Source organism: Monodon monoceros, unplaced genomic scaffold (assembly GCF_005190385.1).
Source record: "Monodon monoceros isolate NGI ecotype Baffin Bay Population unplaced genomic scaffold, NGI_Narwhal_1 Super_Scaffold_10, whole genome shotgun sequence".
NCBI classification, from domain to species: Eukaryota; Metazoa; Chordata; class Mammalia; order Artiodactyla; family Monodontidae; genus Monodon; species Monodon monoceros.
The window spans coordinates 45748779-45770528 of record NW_021703766.1 but is presented as its reverse complement, the minus strand read 5'-3'; the positions used below and the strand labels follow the sequence as shown (position 1 = coordinate 45770528).

General features: G+C 43.3%; 1 protein-coding gene across 1 annotated transcript; it reads left to right on the top strand.

The window, feature by feature from the left end:
* The first annotated feature begins 8596 nt into the window (after nt 1–8596).
* On the top strand, nt 8597–9469 carry EID2 (EP300 interacting inhibitor of differentiation 2). Its single transcript, XM_029209196.1, has one exon. The coding sequence runs from the start codon at nt 8676–8678 to the stop codon at nt 9285–9287; it is 612 nt and encodes a 203-aa protein (XP_029065029.1). The 5' UTR covers nt 8597–8675; the 3' UTR covers nt 9288–9469.
* The last annotated feature ends 12281 nt before the right edge of the window (nt 9470–21750 follow it).

Below are 21750 nucleotides of genomic sequence, written 5' to 3'. Positions count from 1 at the left end.
AAAGCAGTTCTTACACAGTTGAAAAAAATATATCATCAGGAAACAAGAGAAAACAGGGAAAGTAAATCTTGGGTCTTTTGAAGCCTGTTTTTAGAAAAATCCTGATTGATGCAGATTCTTTTCCCTGCATTGTGGAAAGTATCTTTTATGTTTGCCTCACTACAGAGGTTTGTTTTACAAGAATAAAGCATGACTCAACAACTTGCCAATAGCAAAGCCCATGGATGTTAACCAAGTTGAGAAAAGAAATAACTACAAGACCCAAGTTTCTAAACTTAACACCTGGAAGATTGGGAATGGAATACTATTGAGGAACTTCTGAATTTCAGAATTTGTAATTCCTTTGTGTCATAAACAACAAAGACTGATTACTTAGTGGAAGATTAGTTTTGTCTTCTCCAAGATTTTTGTTAATATTTATTTTATTTATTTTTATTTTTTATTTTTGGCTCCATTGGGTCTTAGTTGCGGCATGCCGGATCTTTCGTCGCAGTGTGCGGGCTTAGTTGCCCCGTGGCATGTGGGATCTTAGTTCCCCGACCGGGGATCGAACCTGCGTCCCCTGTATTGGAAGGCGGATTCTTTACCACTGGACCACCAGGAAAGTCCCCTAAGATTTTTTTATTATTATTAATTTATTTTTGGCTGCATTGGGTCTTCGTTGCTGCACGCGGGTTTTTCTCTAGTTGGGGCGAGCGGGCCCTTAAGATATTTTAAATGACAAGTAAAATCAAAATAGAACAAAGCATATATTGTATATCTTATGTGTTAAAGTGTTTCCAAGAACATCTGAACTATGAAAAGGACATATTTCACTTTTAAATTTTTATTTATTTTATCTTTTGAATAGGTAATACTTTCACAAGGCTCAAAAGAGAACAGGTATAAAAGATACAGTGAAAAGTCTTCCTTGCCTGTTCCCATCCACCCAGTTCCTACTACAACCCCACAGATAATCACAGTTATTAGTTCTTTATGTGTTCTTCCAAAGTGTCTTCATAGACTAAAACACAAATACAAATATAGGTTATTTTTCACAAAAGATATATATCCTAGTTCATGCCTCGGTTTTTAACTTACCATTGTAACTTAGAAACCTTTCTAAGTTCATACATAGAAATCTTCCTAATTACCTTCTACAAAGGTGCACTGTTCCATTCTAAGGATGTACCACAGTATATGTAACCAGTTTTTTGTTTGTTTGTTTGTTTTGTTTTGTTTGCGGTACGCGGGCCTCTCACTGTTGTGGCCTCTCCCGTTGCGGAGCACAGGCTCCGGACGCGCAGGCTCAGTGGCCACGGCTCACGGGCCTAGCCGCTCCGCGGCATGTGGGATCTTTGCGGACCGGGGCACGCACCTGTGTCCCCTGCATCGGCAGGCGGACTCTCAACCACTGTGCCACCAGGGAAGCCCCGATGTCACTGTGGTTTTGTATCAGTATTTCCAGTACAATGCCAATATTTTGAGGGTAAAAGAAAGTAATTTTGATATAATTAGGAAGAATTAATTCTTGGGTTCAAGTTAGGGTTTGCTTATGGGACGGGGTGAGGTGGGGGGCATTTCTATACTTTCTTGTGGCAGAGCAATTCTGGGATCATTTTATTAGTGGTTTGTGGCTGATCAGTATCCTAATTCCATTGTTGGCAATAGCAAGTCACAAATAAAAAGAGATGCATTTGTGGAACTCAAAACAGGTTGAGTTTTTCTAGGTCCTGAGAACAGCTGTCGTGGTTGGAGAGCTGTCACACTTCTTGCAGAAATATTGTGTCCTAGGCAGTAGATTAATGGCATGGGTTATTTTCTTTGGTAGCTTCAGAACTTTGACAAGATACAGATGAAAGAAAAGCAAAAAGATACAGATGAAAGTCAAGCAGACTTCCCTGGTGATCCAGTGGTAAGGAATCCACCTTCCAATGCAGGGGATGTAGGTTCAATCCTTGGTGGGGAAAACTAAGATCCCACATGCCGCGGGGCAACTAAGCTCAAGCACCACAACTACTGAGCTCCTGCGCCTCAACAAGAGAACCCACGTGCCGCAAACTACAGAGCCCATTTGCTCTCTAGCCCCCGCCACAACTACGGAGCCCACACACCGCAAGTAGAGAGAAGCCCGTGTATCGCAACAAAGAGCCCGCACACTGTGACAAAGAGCCTGAGCGCTGCAACGAAAGATCCCCCATGCCTCAACAAAGATCCCGTGTGCCGCAACTAAGACCAGACACAGCCAAAAAAATTAATTAAATAAATTAAATAAATAATATAAAAAAAAGAAAGTCAAGCAAAGTGGTTAATTTCTTTGCACACCTGTTGGACAAGATATTCTAAACCTACTGAATGAATGTTTGTGAGTTTCATATCATTCATTTAGCTTTTGAAATTTGGGAGGCTACGAAGGAGCTTCAGGAATATTGGAGACCTTGGTATATGAAAGTCAGTGGTGGGGGAGAGGGAGCCTAAAGTCCTAAGTGGACTTCACTCTAATTCAATAAATATTTGTTGAGCACCCACTATATTAAAAAATAAAAGACACTGTTTTGGGTGCTAAAATAGACAAAAAGTATAAAATAGGTGGCACTTTTTACGGCATTACAGATAACTTTTGAACACCCTCCTCTGCTTCTGGTACAAAGGGATATGGGGCAGTTTGAGAAGAGGCTCCTCAGGTTTCAGTCTGATTTGATTTAATTTCAAAGGGCTGCTCACTTACATTCCAGGATGAATGAGCCACACTTGATTATACATGTCGATACCAAAGAGATAGCTGTACAGAGACAAGTATTTTTCATTGTTTTCCTTGTGATAAGAAGTCATTGAAACAGAAGTTTCAGACTATATTGCACTATAGTAATCAAAACAGTATGGTACTGGCATAAAAACAGACACATAGATGAAAGGGACCAGAATTGAGAGCCCAGAATCAAACCCTCCCATGTACGGTCAACTAATATTTGACAAGGGAGCTAAGAATACTCAATGGGAAAAAGATTGTCTCTTCAATAAATTGTATTTTGGGAAAATTGGATAATCACATGCAGAGGATGAAATTAGACCCCTATTTTATACCACTCACAAAAATTAACTTGAAATAGATTAAAGACTTAAACATAAAACCTGAAACCATAGAACTCCTAGAAGGAAACAGGGAAAAAGCGCCTTGACATTGGTCTTGGCAATAATATTTTTGGATGTGATACCAAAAGCAAAAATAAATGAGTAAGTGGGACTACATCAAACTAAAAAGCTTCACAAACTCACAGATATAGAGAACAAACGAGTGGTTACCAGTGGGGGGGGGGCGAAATGTAGCAGTGGCGGAAGGGGGGCACAAATTATTAGGTGTTAAGATAGGCTCAGGTGTGTATTGTACAACATGGGAAATATAGCCAATATTCTGTAGTAACTGTAAATGGAAAATAAGCTTTAAAATTGTATAAAAGTAAATTTTTAATTTAATAAATAAATAGCTCCCACACAGCAAAAGAAACAATCAACAACATGTAAAAGCATCCTATGGAATGGAAGAAAATATATGCAAACCACCTATCTGATAGGGGGTTAATATCCAAAATACAGTATATAAGGAACTCATGCAACTCAATTGCAAAAAAGAAAACCATCTGATTTTTAAATGGGCAGAGGACTTGAATAAACATTTTTCCAGAGATATACAAATGGCCAAGAAGTACATGAAAAGGTGTTCAGCATCACTTATCATTGAGGAAATGCAAATCAAAACCACAATGAGATATCACCTCACACTTGTTAGAATGCCATGATCAAGAAGACAAGAAATAACAAGTGTTGGCAAGGATGTGGAGAAAAGTGAACCCTTGTTCACTCTTAGTGAGAATGTATATTGGTACAGCCACAATGGAAAGCAGTATGGAAGTTTCTCAGAAAATTGAAATAAAAATAGAACTGCCATATGATCCAGCAATCCCAGTTCTGGGTATACACCCAAAGGACATGAAATTAGGATCTCAAAGAGATATCTGTACCCCAGTGTTCATTGCAGCATTACTCACAATAGCCAAGATATGAAAACAACCTACATTTCTGTCTATGGATGAGTGGATAAAGATGATGAGAGAGAGAGAGAGAGAGATAGGTGATAGATAGATAGATAGATAGATAGATAGATAGATAGATAGACAGATAGACAGATAGATAGATAGATAGATAGGCATTGTATATGTAATGAAATATTGTTCCACCATGAGAAAGAAGAAAATCTTGCCGTTCGCAACATGGATGGACCTTGAGGGCATTATGCTAAGTGAGATAAGTCAGACAGAGAAAGACAAATACTGTTATGATATCACGTACATATGAAATCTAAAAAATCCGAATTCACAGAAGCAGACAGTAGATTAGTGGTTGCCAGGGGCTGGGAGGTAGGGGAAATGGGGTGACATTGGTCAAAGGGCACAAATTTCCAGTTATAAGATGAATAAGTTCTGGGAATCTAATGTTCAGCATGGTGATTATAATTAACGATGCTATATTATATACTTGAAAGTTGCTAAGAGAATAAAACTTAAATGTTTTTACCACCAAAAAAAAAAACCAGTTAATTATGTGAGGTGATGAAAGTGTTAACTAATCCTATTGTAATTATTTCAAAATATATACATGTATCAAACCATCACATTGTACAACTTAAACTTATACGTTACGGGTCAATTTCATCTCAATAAATCTGGGGGGACAACATACCTTTCCTCTAGATTTCTTTCTATTTTAAGATCAGGCTTCTGCAGGACCATGCCTGTGGGCTTCCTAGAAACCCTTTCTTCTAGCTGGGAAGCTCACCTACGCACTGCCTCACATTTTTGAACTTTTAACAAAGGGTCATAAAGCCATACCTTTAATCTGATCTATACTCACAGGCTGTTTTTCACTTTGACAATCTTTTTTTTTCACTGGATGTGAAACAAGCTTTTCTTTCCCAACCTAGCAAGTCATAGTCTCTCTACATTTCCTTTAAATTCTTCTGGAAAGTCAGCCAGTTCCTTCTATAGGTCAACCCTTTCTTGCTGTGCTGTATCATACTCATCAGTGAGTAGTAAGCATTATGCCTGGGCATCTCCTTAGCCAAATACTTTCTATTTTCTGTTTCTATTTCTATTTCTGGGTAATCACAGGCGACAGTTTGCCAATTATTTCACTACATCATAACGAGTCATCATTTTTTCTGTTCCAATAACAATTTCCTCACTGTTTTCCCTACGTATTTTAGCCTTTTCTTAGGGCACTACCCAACTCCTGATACCAATTTCTGGAGCAGTTATCTATTGCCACAATAATGTTGCATGGCAAATCACATCAAGCATTTATTTAGTCTATCAGCCTAAAAGTCAGCTGGTGGCTCAGATGGGGCTGACTGATCTTCCCCCCGACCCTGCCACGAGCCAACCACAGGTTGAACCTGGACCCTGGCAATGAAAGCACTGAATCCTAACCACTGGACCGCCAGGGAATTCCCAGGACTGACTAATCTTGAATGCCTTGTCTGAGACCACTTTTCCCAGTCCCAGGTGTCTTCCACCGTCCAGCAAGCTGGTCCAGGATTGTTCTCATGGTCGAGACAGGAGTCCAAGAGAGAACGGAAGCATGAAATGCCTCTTGAGGCCCAGTCTCGAAACTGATACACCATCATTTCTGCCACATCCTATCGGTCAAAGCAAGTCACAAGGCCAGTTCAGATTCAAGGGATGGAGAAAAGGAATCTACCTATTGATGAGAAGAGCTACAAACTATTATTACAAAGGGTGTAGAAACAGAGAGGATGGAGAATTGGGGCCACTTTTACAATTAATCTAGCACAGTAACAACCTTGGGAAAAGAGACAAGGCTTGTAACATCATGTTTAGACCTCAACACAGCATTAAATATCTCAGGAGAGATAAGCAAATCTGGAAAATCCCCTTAGAGAAAGAAGCACCTATATCCACCATTAAGTCAGCTCAAGCCCATCTAGTGAGCAGAACATGTAAGGCCTAGAATAATCAGGGGTAATAAAGAGGCAAGAATGACATCATGATTTCCCCAATTGTCCTAAGCCAGGTTCAGATTCTGAGTTGTGGTTTCAACCCCTATCCATAAAAGTATTGATTTAGGTCAACATGTGTATTTATCCTTTAAAGGAAGTCTTTGTTCCCAGTAAGGATAAATATCCCACCAGTGCTATTTATTACAGGCTTTTGCAGCTTTTGGGAGAAGAAGATCCAGTTCCTTTCCTTATAAACTCTTCACCTCCTCTTTTAAAATGTTAATTGTATGACCCTGGGTTTAAATTCTCTATTTTTTCCTGTAAAAATATACCAGCGTGGAGCCCCTGATATCAGCTCGCTTAATTGTTTAGTCTGCACCATGACTAAAACTGTCCTCAGATGATTCTGAAATGCTGGTGGTGAGTCAGAGACAAAGATGCTACAGCCGCTACACAGGAACAGTCTTGGGAGCAATAGCTAACCTGGAATCTATCTCAAATTTTTGCTTTCATCTCCCCACATGAGCACTTCTGTTTAATACACCATAATTTTCTCTAGAGCTATTCTTATCCCTGGATAAGGGAGGGCCTTTCAGCTTTAGCTGGAAGGTGATTTGGGGCCTCAAAAGACAGGACAGATATCTGCCTCCATAGTATTATAGCAAATTACTGCAATTTCTAGTTCCCCCTCTAATAATATGTTATTATACAAGTCTGGGGATTCTTCTATTAAGTATTTGTGATTTTCCAGGCAGCCTGAGGGTGGCAGCAATGGACCTTTGGTCTCCAGACTAGCCTGGGAGCTGTCCTAAAGGAGCCACACACTTAGTCATTGCCCAGATGCTGGCCTGAAGCTGTGTTTGAAGCAGCACATAGGCTGGATGTTGTGTTTTATAAATGTGGTGCTTGGACCAGGAAAACAAAAATGCAACCTCGGGGCTTCCCTGGTGGCACAATGGTTAAGAATCCGCCTGCCAGTGCAGGGGACACGGGTTCGAGCCCTGGTCCAAGCCCTGGTCCGGGAAGGTCCCACATGCCGTGGAGCAACTAAGCCTGTGAGCCACAACTACTGAGCCTGCGCTCTAGAGCCCGCGAACCACAACTACTGAAGCCCGCACGCCTAGAGCCCGTGCTCCGCAACAAGAGAAGCCACCACAATGAGAAGCCCGCGCACCACGACGAAGAGTAGCCCCCACTCGCCACAACTAAAGAAAGCCTGTGTGCAGCAACGAAGACCCAATTCAGCCAAAAATAAATAAATAAATAAATTTATTTTAAAAAGAAAATGCGGGCTTTCCTGGTGGCGCAGTGGTTGAGAGTCCGCCTGCCGATGCAGGGGACACGGGTTCGTGGCCCTGGTCCGGGAAGATCTCACATGCCGCGGAGCGGCTGGGCCCCTGAGCCATGGCCACTGAGCCTGCGCGTCTGGAGCCTGTGCTCCGCAACGGGAGAGGCCACAGCAGTGAGAGGCCCGCGTACCGCAAAAAGAAAAATAATAATGGTAATGGATATGTAACTATCAAGAAAATTAAGTCACCTAGAGGGGTGGGATAGGGAGGGTGGGAGGGAGATGCAAGAGGGAGGAGGTATGGGGATATATGTATATGTATAGCTGATTCACTTTGTTATAAAGCAGAAACTAACACACCATTGTAAAGCAATTATACTCCAATAAAGATGTTAAAAAAAGAAAGAAAATGAAGTATTTATAACCACAATGAAAAGCATAGGTGAATCTCATAAAAATAATGTGGGAAAGAAACGAGACACAAGAGTATGTAAAATTCAAAAAAACAAGCAAAATTAAACTACAGTATCAGAATGCACCTCTAGGTAGTAAAACATAAAGAAAAGCAAAGAAATGATTACCATACGTATCAGTATAGTAGTTACCTCTGGGTAGAAAGGAGACAATAGTGATAAGAAGAGGGAAAGGATTCTGGGATACTAGAAATATTCAATTCCTTGACCCAGGTGGTGGTTACATGGACGTTCACTTTGCGATAAATCATTCAGCCGTATATTTATATTTTGTATATTTTTCCTGCATGTTATATTGTACGAAAAAGATTTAGAAAAAAAAAATGTCCAAGAATAGCCAAAGCATTTTTTTTAACTAACAAGGGAACGTTATTACAAAGTTTTAGTAATTAAGAGGATTGGTATGGGTGAAGATAGGCAAATTAATAAATGGAAAAGAATAAAGAACCACACCCTACCCCCAAAATAACCCATGAATCTAAACTATCTGGGTATATAATAGAGGTGGCATTATAATCACTAGAGAACAAGAAGGAAGAGGCATCCTAGGATGTAATCTTGGGAAAGCCAACAGGAAGCGATCTTGTGAGACTTTCCTTGTAAACATTAAACTGGTTGAAATGTAAAACAAGGCTCGACTCCGCCCTTAGACATTCTGGGTAACAGGGGAAGGTTTCAGGTGTGTTTGTTGGCTCTTCCGGCCGCTAGGTGGCACCTGGAAGATCGCAGGCGCGTGGGGATGACTCATGCGCAGCGCTCTTAGGTTCAGCCGCAGGCCCTACGCTCGCGCACGTGGGTTTGCCCACAGCGTTGACCCGTGTGCACAGCGCTCACGCACGCGCATTTACTTGCACACCGCTGATCGCGCTGTACCGTTATTCCCGTTTTTCTGAGAGCGGCCGAGCTGACCCCGCGGTCCGGGATGTCTGAGCTGCCCGCAGACAGCAGTGTCCCACCGAAGGGCGCGGCGAATGACAACGGCGACGTCCCGCAGGCGGAGGTAGGCGGCGGGAGGCGGGAGCCGGCCCCAGCGCAGCCTGTGGAGGCCAGGGACCGTCCGATGGCGGCGGCCAGGGAAGGTCCAGTGGCGGATGCCAGGGAAGGTCCGATGGCGGCGGCCAGGGAAGCCCGGATTGCAGAGGTTGCCCGATTGTTGGCGGAGCCAGCAGAGGAAGAGGGTCCTGAGGGCAGACGCCGGTCCAGGCCCGGGAACAGCCCAGGCCTGGCTGCGTTGCCGAATCTCCGCCTCCGTCACCCACTTGGTGTTTTAGGAATTAATTATCAGCAGCTCCTCCGCCACTATCTGGAACACTACCCGATTGCTCCCGGCAGAATTCAGGAGCTTGAAGGACGCCGCAGGAGATTTGTGGAAGCCTGCAGAGCAAGGGAAGCAGCGTTTGATGCCGAATATCAGCGGAATCCTCAGAGGATGGATTTTGATATTTTAACATTTAGTATAACTCTGACTGCATCTGAAATTATCAATCCTCTGATAGAAGAACTTGGTTGTGATAAGTTTATCGGTAGAGAATAATTTAGTGATGAAACTACTTCAAGAACCTCTGCGTTCAGTACAGTCATACCAATACTGTAACTTGATTTTAAAAAGTCAAAGTATTTGAGAATAAGGCAAGGCACAGTTGAAAAAGAAAAGGAAGCTTATCAAGAAAAACCATCAGAAAAGAAATAGAAGAAAATAAAAACCGTTATGACTCCTCTAACGTCCTTTGAGTTTGTGATTGATCCGGATTGTTTTCCCTGCGTTGTGGAAATGTCTTTTAGAATTGCTTCACTAAAGTGAAGAATGGTTTTATATAATTGAGACTTGATGAAGAAAAACTGCCAATAGAGCCCATAGTGTAAGATTGATTTTGTGTTTTCTGAGGCATTTCAAATGAAAGGCAAAGTAAATACTGTATATATTACATGATAAATTATGTATTCAAGACTATTGGAAATTTCTGGATTTTTTCTTTCATTCAATTTTTAATACTTTTTTGGTAAATAATCTATTTATAAGCCCCAAAATATAAAGTGTGCAATGAAAAGTCTTCTATCCCTTTCCCCCCGCGCACCCAGTACCTACCACAATTCCCATCTGTAACCACAGTACCTCTTCTGTCTTTTCAGTTTCCCTATGTATACACAAGCAAATACAAATCTGGGTGGGTTTTTTTGTTTTCATTTCTTCACAAAAGTTGGCAAATTATATTTATTGATTTATGCATTGCATTTTCAGTAAGAACTTACCTTAAAGATCCTTCCAAACCACTACATTTCCTCATTCTTTTTTAGAGCTGCATTTTATTCCATTCTGTGGTTATGTTGTAATTTACTTAACCAGGAACATACTGATGGGCATTTAGGTTTTTTCCCATCATTTTCTATTGGCCAAAAAAGTTGCTATAATAGTTAATCTTGTCTGTATATCCCATGGCATGGGCACAAATACAGTATTGCTCTGATTCTAAATGCACTTTTCATATATTGACGTCTCTGAAATTGGGGTGTGTCTTACATTTGATGTTGTAATACAGCATTTTCATAAAAATAATGGTGCATATTATAATCAGCAGCTTCTTAGATTCCTTGTTATGTATAATATCTTAGTACGAATTTCCAGAGGTGAGAATTCTGAGGTGAATGCACTCATGTGAAAGTTTATAGATATTACTAAGTTGCCTTCCATTCATGTTGTACCTCTTCACACTCCCACCAGCAACTGCTGAACATGGACATTTCCCCTGCAGCCTCACCAGCACAGTAAGTCATCAAGTGTCTGGATTTTACCAGTCTATATAGTTGGAAAATGGTATATCAGTTTTAATTTGCTTTTCTCTCATTATGAGGGAAGTTAAATATCTTTTCATTTGAGTCATACATATTCCCTTTTCCATGAACTATCTATTCAAAATCTTTTCTCCATTTCTTTCCTGAATAATTTTGTCCTTTCTTTATTGACTCTGTTAACTATTAATGAAATAGTGAGATGAGATATGATAATAGCTTGTAATGTGAGTTATGGATATTTTTTCCTAGGTTGTCATTTGTCTTCGGTTTTCCTGAAAGCCTTTTGGCATGGAGATTTTTGCTCTTGTTTCCTTTTATCTTTTAAACCTGCAAGATTTGGGGAATTCCCTGGTGGTCCAGTGATTAGGACTCAGTGCTTTCACTGCCGGGGCACGGGTTTGATCCCTGGTCAGGGAACTGAGATTCTGCAAGCCGTGCAGCGTGGCCAAAAAAAAAAAAGAGAGAGAGAGAAAAAAAAAACCTGCAAGATTTTGAAACTCAAGGTTTTCTCGGTGTGTGTGCATGTGTATGTATGTGTGTGGTTTTATTGTTCATATTTGAATTTTTGAACCATTCGGAATTTATCCCGATGTACAATATGAGGTAAGGATCCAAGTTTTCTTTTTTAGGTGGCTACCTGGCTGCCCCAATACCAGATACTAACTAGCCCATCTTTTCCCCACTAACTTTGTTTCTAACTAGTTTTACATGTAATAATGCTAAAACCTCTCATTATACTTCATTTTCAGAGTGTTCTGGCTATTTTGGTTTATTTATATCACTACATCAACCTCAAAGTCAGCTTACCTTATTTCAAAGTTCTTTATTAGAATCACATTATATTTAATAAATCGAAGATAACTGCCATCGCTAAGATATCCAAATTATTTTTCCACTTTTTAAAGGCTTCCTTTGTATCCTTCAGAAGAGTATTAATGTTTGTCCTTAAATTAGTGTTCCTAAAGTAGGCCTTTTACAGGTCTAATCATTTATTCCTAGACATTTTATCTTTTATGTTTTTTCCATAGTAAATGAGGATTATCGCTGTTATATTTTCTAAAAGCTTGCCTATGTATTTGAAAATAATTCATTTCTGCATATTTATTTGATAGCCTGTTAACATACTGAATTCTCTTACTGTTTTACAGTAATTTTTCATTTGAATCTCCTAGATTGGGGAACAAGTCATATGTAGATAGTGACAATATTGCCTCTTTTATAATTTTTATACTTCTGACTTCTTTCTCTTTATTTATACATTAGACAGAAGGTACTTTATTGGTACCTTCTTTCTAATGTAAAATAATATGAATGATAGTGAAGCATCATTAACTTGTCCTAATTTTGTAGAAATTCTTCACGTATCCATCTCTCACTATTTGTACATGTGTGTGTTTTATCTAGAGTGGTTATAGAATTTTGTCAAAGGCCTTTTCATAATCCATGAAGGTGTTATTTTTATATCCACCACCATGAACCATGATTGCATTCTTCAAATGATCCTTATTTACAAATGAGATATAATCCTTTTTTTTTTTTTTGCCTCGCCAAGTGACTTGCAGGACCTTGGTTCCTCGACCAGGGATCGGACCTGGGCCCGGCAGTGAAAGCGCCAAGTCCTAACCACTGGACCGCCAGGGAATTCCCTTGGCCACTTCTTAGATCCCATTTCTATGAGACCTCCATGCGCATGAACTAAATTTTGTTTCTTTTTCTCCTGTTAACCTGTCTTGTGTCAATTTTATTATTAGTCCAGCCACAAGACCTCAAGATGGGTCTAAGGGAAAATTTCCCCCTCCCTGACAGTTCCTTCATACGTTTCCAATCAAATCCACTCACACGACAGACCCCTTCACTTTGGTAGACTTGAGTGAAAATCTGGTGGGTCGCAGGGCTGGGGTCATTCCTTGAAGGACAAGCCTCCCCACCTGGCTGGTTCCTTTCAACTTCTCCCCTTCCCTCCTCTTCACCTTTCATCTCAGGAGCAAAATCAAGTCCTCTTCTTGTCTCTCAAAGCATTTTAAGGAGCCTCTTCTCTTGCTTGAACAATTTCAGCTGCAGTGTCAGCACGTACAGTGGCTTCTTCCCCAGAGTTTAGCCAAACTCCCCAGGTCAGGGACACAGTCCTCTGTTACAGACACCATAGCTCTAAGTTCAGGGGTCCCCAGGCCACTCCCACGTCTGACCAGCAGGCTACAAGTTTGAAGATTCCCAGTTCCCATGTAGTTTCAATAATTTGCTAAAAAAAAAAAAAAAAAAAAAGACTCACAGAACTCAAGAAAGCATTACAGTTATGATTACAATTTCATGATAGCAAAGGATACAAATCATAACCAGCTAAAGGAAAAAAAGACGAGTAGGACCAAGTCTGGGAGAGTCCCAAACATATTACTGCCATCCTCAGGGATGCGTCATCCTCCGGCACGTGCAGAGCATTTACCAACCAGGGACGCTCAGCGAGCCCTGAAGTTAGGCCGAAATCGCGAGGCTTAAACCCTCTAAGACTCTCAGGGATGGCCCAAGGGGTTCCCCACACACACCAGTAACAGACACTCCTATTGTAATGGGGATGGGGCGGCCGTTACCGCGCGACAGTTACCGGGCAACCGTTGCCCTGTAACGAACAGGTCCCTCGCATAGCTGCCTCTGGCGCTACAGTTACCAGGCAACCGTTACCGGGAGACCGCTAATGCGGGACCGTTAGAGCGAGACCGCTAGCCTGGCCGGTTAGAGGGCCCCTTCTGCCAGTCAGGCGGTTGGTGGTTCTCTGGGGAAAAGTGAGGTAAGAGGCGGATCCCGGCCTTCTCCCGGGGGCCCTCCAGGCACTCTGGCCTTGGGCCAGCAGGTGAGCTGGGGGGCTGGGGATAGGCTGGGGGCTGTGTCCTGCAGGGCTCCAGAGCCCTCGCCAAGGCCCCCCACTGGCCGGGCCCAGACCTTGAGGCTGCGGTGAACCTCGCCCCCATCCCCACCTCTGCGACCTAAAGGCAGCGGCAGTCTGCGTGGGACGCAGTTTGCGGGACCTGGCCCCCGCCGTTTGGGCGGCCTGAGGAGCCTGAGGGCCGGCTGGGTCCTAGGCGTCTGGCTCCCTCAGTGATGACAGCTGTGCAGGGTCTGGGGACCTGGTCCTGAGGGCACTGCCAGCTGGGGTCTACCTCTTCAGCCGGGAGGATCCAGACTGGGTGCCAGACGAACGCTCCTGGGCAGGGTAACTGGCCCCCGCAGGGACCCCCCTCCTCTTAGCCAGGACCTGGACCTCGGAGGGTGAAAGTTGAGCCTTGGGACCTTGCCCTTTCTTGTCAGAACAGAGAATAACATTTGTTGGGTGGAGATTTACAGGAACATCATTACCTGACCGTGACCTGACCTCAAGAACAAAGGATCTGACACCAAGAAATTTACAACTAACCACGCCCCTCCCTCACCATTGCTATAAAAGGGCTTTGCTGAAAGCTTTCAAGGAGTTTATAGGGTTTTTCAGGCGTGAACTGCCCATCTCCTTGCATGGCCCTGCAATAAACCTTTCTCTGCTCCAAACTCGGACGTTTTAGTATTGTTTGGCCTCACTGTGCGTCAGGCACACAGACTTGCATTCGGTAACACTATCGCTGGAAATTCCAAAGATTTATAGGTTACCTTCTGGGAATTAGGGACAAAGTCCAATGCAATTAACATGATGGTTCTTCCAAACCAATACTGGCCTCTCTTTACGAATTCTGGGGGAAATTAGTCTCTGTCCCCTAATATTGATGTTCCAGTTATCTCTTGCTGTGTAACTAACCAACCTAAAACTTAATGGCTTTAAGCAACAACCATTTTATCACTGCTCACTCTTCTGTAGGTTGACCGAAATCAGCTCAGCAGTTCTGCTCCACGTGATGGTGGCCAGGAGCTCAGCTGGGCTGGAATGTCCTGGACGGGTCACTCACATGCCTGTCATATTGGTGGGAAAAGGCTGGAAGGCTGGGCCTCTCCCTTTATGCAGTTTCAAACCCTCTTCCTCTCCACCTTGCTCTCCAATAGTGTAGCCAGATTTCTTATGTGGCCGCCTCAGGGCTTCCGAAAGTGCAAAGGTGGGAAGCTGCCGGGCCTTCAGTCTCAGGCCCAGAGCTAGCACACATCCGCCTCATTCTGTGGGTTACATAGGCCCAGCCCATTTCAGGGAGGAGAGGCAGTACCCAAGGAAGTGAATCCTGAGCACTGGTTTATGGGGGGCCATCTTTGGAAACCGGTCACCACAGATGATATAACCACCATCTCCATTGGTTGAGAGTTTATGGTGATCCAGGCACAGATCTTGGTGCTTTATTTATGGCATCTCACAGAATTCTCACCATGGCGTGAGGTAAAGAGTATTAGCATATCCATTTTATAGATGAGAAAACTGAAGCTTACTAGCTGTATCAGTCAGGGTTCTTCTGAGAAATAAAACCAATAGGAAAGCCATATTCTAGGCACGTGGGCTTCTGTCTTTCTGTGTGTGTGTGTGTGTGTGTGTGTGTGTGTGTGTGTAATGTATATTGTATATGTATACATATATATTGTATATACAGAGAGAGAAAGAGATCTTAAGGAATTCGCTCACAGGATTGTGGAGGCTGGCAAGTGCAAAATCTGTAGGGCAGGCCAGCAGCCTGGAGATTTAGGTAAAGTTAATGTTGTGGTCCTGAATGTGAAGGCTGGAAACTCAGGGAGAATATCTATGTTGCAATCTAGAGGAGAATTCCACTTTTCCAGGAAACTTTAGTTTTTGCTCTTACGGAACTAAGATCCCGCAAGATCTTTTTGGCTCTGCATGGCCAAAAAAAAAAAAAAAAATATATATATATATATATATATATATATATATATATATATATATATATACGTTCAAGTGATTAGATGAGGCAAGTCTGCTTTATTTAGAGCCAACTGTTTATAAATCTTAATCACTTCTAGGAAATATCTTTACAGCAACATCTTAGACTAGTGTTTGACCAAACAGCTGGTCATCATAGTCTAGCCAAGTGGACACAGAATTTATCATCACACTTACCCAAGTTCACACAGCTAAGAAGCAGTAGAATTAGGGCTCAAACCCGGCTTTCTTGCCTCCAAAACTCATACTAATAATCAATTCATCAGTGATTGCCAAAATGGACCACCTTTAGGAATGAACTGGAGTGCTGACCAGAAAATTTTTTCCCAGGACTCCACTCTGACTCTAGAAGACACTTCTTGAGATGGCTACCCACTATGTCCTCCTTTCTCCAGGAATCTCACCCCACCCTCTTAATGCTATTTGACCTTTGTGACTTCACTTCCCCTCCAACTGTAGTTGATTTGATCAACGGTGGCACTTCAACTAGGCTGAGCCAATGAGATACTCGAATACTGGAGCTGGACTGTCAAGGTTCAAATCCCTATTCCACTTCTTACCAGCAGTGAGCTCTAAGGTGAATTACTCTACTTCTCTGGATCAGTCTTTCATCTGTAAAATGGGGGTAATGTTAACAATATCAACAGTTACATTATGAAAAATTATCCAAAGCCTACAAGTAAGACAAGTGATGACTTCATGTCCTTTCTTTTCTTTTTTTTTTTTAAATTAATTTATTTTTGGCTGCATTGGGTCCTCGTTGCTGTGCGCGGGCTTCTCCCTAGCTGTGGCGAGCAGGGGCTACTCTTAGTTGCGGTGCTCGGACTTCTCACTGCGGTGGCTTCTCTTGTTGCGGAGCACAGGCTCTAGGTGCGCAGGCTTCAGTAGTTGTGGATCGCAGGCTCTAGAGCACAGGCTCAGTAGTTGTGATGCACGGGCTTAGTTGCTCCGCGGCATGTGGAGCCCCGACCAGGGCTCAAACCCATGTCCCCTGCATTGACAGGCAGATTCTTAACCACTGCACCACCAGGGAAGCCCTTCATTTTTTAATATTTTTAAAAATCATTAGGGAAGTCCCTGGTGGTCTAGTGGTTAGGACTCCAAGCTCTCACTGCCGAGGGCCCGGGTTTGATCCCTGGTCAGGGAACTAAAATCCCACAGGCCTGTCAGGCACAGACACCGAAAAAAAAAAAAAGTTACATGTTAACAGTTTTATGAAAAATAACTGTTTCAGAAGAATGATGTCAGCAACATGGCAGATGAAAAACTCTGTCTCTTCAATCTACAACCGCTAAAATATCCACAACACAACAAAGGTACCTCTGTCCAACACACCAGGTGTCCAGAGAATTCACACATCTGAACAGCTACAGAGGGATGTACAGGGACACACAGAGCAGGCGGAACTGAGGGAACAGGGAGGTGGTTCCCGCAAACCCAGCTCTCCTGCCATGGCAGCTGAGGCCGCAGTCCCAGAGAGCGAGTAACAATAGCAGAGGAAGCGGCACACACGACTCTAACCTCCCAGCGGCAGCGGTGCCCACAGTCACCGGTAGCAGTGGAGCCTGAGATCCCATCCCTCCAGCTGCTGAGGCATCCACAGTTCTGACCCCTGGCCACCCACTCGCAGCGGTGGAGCCGGCAAACCTTACAATACTGGCAGAGGCGCCAGGTGCAACACCGCTCCCCCGCCACCATCGCCACCTTCGCCCTCCCCCAGGGGCGGAGTCTGCAAGGGGTGGGGATCCTGAATGTAAGAGAAGAGCACACCATCTCCGAGTCCCAGGCGGAAACACCTGGTGGTGTTTCCAGCAGGAAACAAGGCACCAATGACCCCGGTGGCACAAGGAGCAATAAAGAGGGCTTGAAGCAACGATAAAGGCAGTGGAGTGTGGAAAATGCAGACTCTCAAACATAACCGGAGGCAGCGCAGGGAAGAGAAACCCAAACCTTGTGCTATATCACCACCTACTGGAAAACAGAAGAAACGCCTCAATTTTTTTTTTCTCTCTTTTTTTCTCTTTCTTTTTGGCCGTGGCCCTTGGCTTGCCGGATCTTAGTTCCCCCACCAGGGACAGAACCGGGGCTATGGAAGTGAAAGCGCCGAGTGCTAACCATTGCACCGCCAGGGAACTCCCTGAAACACCTCAGTTTCTAATCTGTTAAATCGTTAGCATCAAGCAGAAAGGTGTCCCCTACTTCAGATGCATGGGCAGAGGAGCAACTCATCAAGCACCATGAAGAACCACGGTAACACTGTAACACGAAAGAAAATGACAATTCTCCAGAAACCAAACTTCAAGTCGCAGACTACTGAGATCTCACTGATGGAGAATTTAAAATAGCTCTATGAAGAAACTCAAGGAGCTACAAGAAAACTCAGAAAGGTAGTTCAGTAAGCTCAGGAATAAAATTAATGTACAGAAGAAATACTTTACCAAAGAGATTGAAACTCTAAAGAAGAATCAAACAGAAATTCTGGAGCGGAAGAGCAAAATAAACGAGATGAAGAATGCATTAGAAAGCACTGGAAATAGAGCACACTATATGGAAAAGAGAATTAGCAAGCTTGAAGATAGAACTCTGTGATACAAGTAGAAGAGGAAAGAGAAATAAGATTTTTTAAATGAGGAAACCCAGCAAGGCTCACATTCAGATTTGATGGAGAAATCAAAAGCTTTACAGACAGGCAAAAGCTAAAAGAATTCAGCACCATCAAACCAGCTTCACAACAAATGTTAAAGGAACTTCTCTAAGCGGAAAAAAAAAAAAAAAAGGCCACAACTAGAAAAAAGAATACTACGGAAAGAAAAGGCTCACTGGCGAAGTCAAACATACAGCAAAGGTGGGAAATCATCCACACACAAAGCTAGTAGGGAGGTTAAAAGACAAAAGTAGTAAAATCTGTATCCACAATCTGTATCCACAATAAGCAGTTAAGGAATACACAAAACAATTAGATGTAAAATATGATGTCTAAAAACAGTTATTGTGGGACTTCCCTGGTGGCACAGTGGTTGGGAATCCGCCTGCCGGTGCAGGGCACACGGGTTCCAGCCCTGGTCTGGGAGGGTCCCGCATGCCGCGGAGCAACTAAGCCCGTGCACCACAACTACTGAAGTCTGCGCGCCTAGAGCCCGTGCACCACAACGAAGAGTAGCCCCCGCTCGCCGCAGCTAGAGAAATCCCGCGTGCAGCAGTGAAGACCCAGTGCAGCCAAAAATTAATTAATTACATATTAAAAAAAAACACACACACACAGTAGGGCTTCCCTGGTGGCGCAGTGGTTAAGAGTCCGCCTGCCGATGCAGGCGACACGGGTTCGTGCCCCAGTCCGGGAAGATCCCACATACCGCGGAGCAGCTGGGCCCGTGGGCCATGGCCGCTGAGCCTGCGTGTCTGGAGCCTGTGCTCCGCAACGGGAGAGGGTCACAACAGTAAGAGGCCCGTGTACCGCAAAAAAAAAAAAAAAAAGAAAGAAAAGAAAAAGGAATCCAAACCTAACACTAGAGATAGTCATCAAATCACAAAAGAAGAGAACAAAAGAAGGGGGAAAAAAAGACCTACAAAAACAAATCCAAAGCAATTAACAAAATGGCAATAAGAACATACATATCAGGAATTCCCTGGCAGTCCAGTGGTTAGGACTCCACGCTCTCACTTCCAAGGGCCCAGGTTCGATCCCTGGTCGGGGAACTAAAGATCCCATAAGCCTCATGGTGCAGAAAAAAAAAATACATATCAATAATTACCTTAAGGGCTTCCCTGGTGGCGCAGTGGTTGAGAGTCCGCCTGCCGATGCAGGGGACACGGGTTCGTGCCCCGGTCCGGGAAGATCCCACATGCCGCGGAGCGGCTGCGCCCATGAGCCATGGCCGCTGAGCCTGCGCGTCCGGAGCCTGTGCTCCGCAACGGGAGAGGCCACAACAGTGAGAGGCCCGCGTACGGCAAAAAAATAAAAATAATTAATTAATTAATTAATTACCTTAAATATAAAGGGACTAAATGCTCCAAGATTTGCAAAAAATGTAAAACAATGTCACTTTTCTCACTGAATTATTTTTTTGGGGAAATGATTATATTTTCATAAAAAATATTATTTATGTTAACATGTAATGGACTTATTGTTTTAAATTGGTTTTAGGATTTCTCAGTTTTAATTCCTAAGATATGAATAACAGTAGATGAATACACATAAACAAAAGCTGTTTGGGACGATCAATAACTTTTACAAGTGTAGGTGGGCCTGAGACCAAACAATTTGAGAATTGCTGCTCTGAGCTTGGCAATCCATTCCTATTTGCTAGGGACTGATTGGCCTGAGATGGACATTTGACCCCAGTATGGCCAATCAGATTTAAGAGCATATCTGCTAAACCTCTGGAAAGGACTTTTCTCCTTGAAAATGCAGATTTTATTTTATAATCAATTAATAAACATATTTTTTAACTTCTCAATTTATTTATTTATTTTTGGCTGTGTTGGGTCTTCAATGCTGCGCGCGGGCTTTCTCTAGTTGCGGCGTGTGGCTCAGTAGTTGTGGCACACAGGCTTAGTTGCCTTAAGGCATGTGGGATCTTCTCGGACCAGGGATCAAACCCATGTCCCCTGCGCTGACAAGTGGATTCTTAACTGCTGGACCACCAGGGAAGTCCAGTCCAATACTATTAGGTCAGGTACAGACCTTATTCAGATTCATGGAAGGGTTTCAAACCGAAGTCCACTGTGCTTCCCAACCCCTGAGAGCCCCTCCTGTGCTAAACCTTGGGCCTGGGTCCCCGAAACCAGGAAGATCAAGAAAGACACTGAATTTTCTGTGCGATGCAAGGCAAGCGTCTACCCCTCTCTGGGCTTCACTTTGCCCCTCTCTGAAATGAACTTCAAATGGGCTTTCCTCTTATAGCATAATATTGAGAAGTAATATTTACTGAGCATCTATTGCATGCCAGCCTCTGTTGTAAAATGCTTTGTACTTATTAACTCATTTAATACTCACAAACTTGTGAAGCAGATTCTACTACGTTTCATTTTACAGATAAGGAAATTAAGGCACCGAGAGGTAAAGTGACTTGTCTGAATACATGGCAGAACCAAGGTCTGAACCAAAGCAGTCTGATTTCTGTGCATTTGTAGGCTTTTTGGTTTTTTTGTCTTGGTTTGTGCTTTTTTGGAGCAATCATTTAGGTTGCTTTATTTGCTACTGCCATTGTGCTAAATGCAATAAGTGTATGCCTGATTTAAAGATTTAAAGCTCTGTCAAAAGAGAAAAAAAATGACAAGTTTCTCCTTGGTGTGCAATGCCTTCCACCTTACTCCTCTGGGGCCCTGCTTCCTTTCACCTTTAAAGTGAAGGATTTGGACCAGAATAACTTTCTCTTCCCTGCAAGCTCTGATCATCTCAGATAGTCTTCCTTGCCCCAGAGGCTACGACCTTAGGCTGAGCCTGCAGCAGCCTATGAGGCAAAGCGATAAAACAGAGCCTGCACTTTAAAGGGCCTCCAGACTTGGGTGTGGGACTCTTCCCTTGTGGTGGTGAATCAGAGGACTCTGGTCATCACTCTTTGATAATCCAGCCAGTACTGTTCCTGTGATGACTCACCAACATGTACAGTGATGGTGCCAAGACTCTGAGATAGGTGAGGCATCCTTGACACCAGAAGTGCATCAAAGGGGGGAATCCATGGGATTCAGCTGCTGCCTTCAGCTTGCATGCAGTCACTGATCAAAAATACACGATGAAGGGACTTCCCTCGTGGCGCAGTGGTTAAGAATCCACCTGCCAATTCAGGGAACACGAGTTCGATCCCTGGTCCGGGAAGATCCCACATGCCACAGAGCGACTAAGCCCGTGTGCCACAACTACTGAGCCCACATGCCGCAACTACTGAGCCCACATGCTGCAACTACTGAAGCCCGCGCACCTACAGCCCTGCTCTGCAACGAGAGAAGCCACCGCAATGAGAAGCCCGTGCACCGCAATGAAGAGTAGCCCACGCTCACCGCAACTAGAGAAAGCCCACACGCAGCAACGAGGACCCAACGCAGCTAAAAATAAATTTTTTAAAAAATACATGATGCGTGTAACACAGTTTCCCATCTTTGCTTTTAAATTGAGTTCTGCTCTCTCGGCAGGTGGTATAATTTGTTCAAGGCAGCAAAGACTCGGCCTCTGAATATCGCGTTGTCTTTGAAGGAACAATGGGCTGGTGTTGATGGCTGCCTTTAATCTCAATTTAAATATCATTTGATAGTATGCTTTTGTTTCAATGTCCATATTCCTTAATGTTACAGTTAAATCTCTTGACACAGAAATTCAATATAGTGAAACTTGAAAGGAGAATTTGTATGTATA

Excerpts from the sequence above, each read along its gene's own strand:
- EID2 (XM_029209196.1), top strand. The coding sequence starts at position 8,676 with ATGTCTGAGCTGCCCGCAGACAGCAGTGTCCCACCGAAGGGCGCGGCG.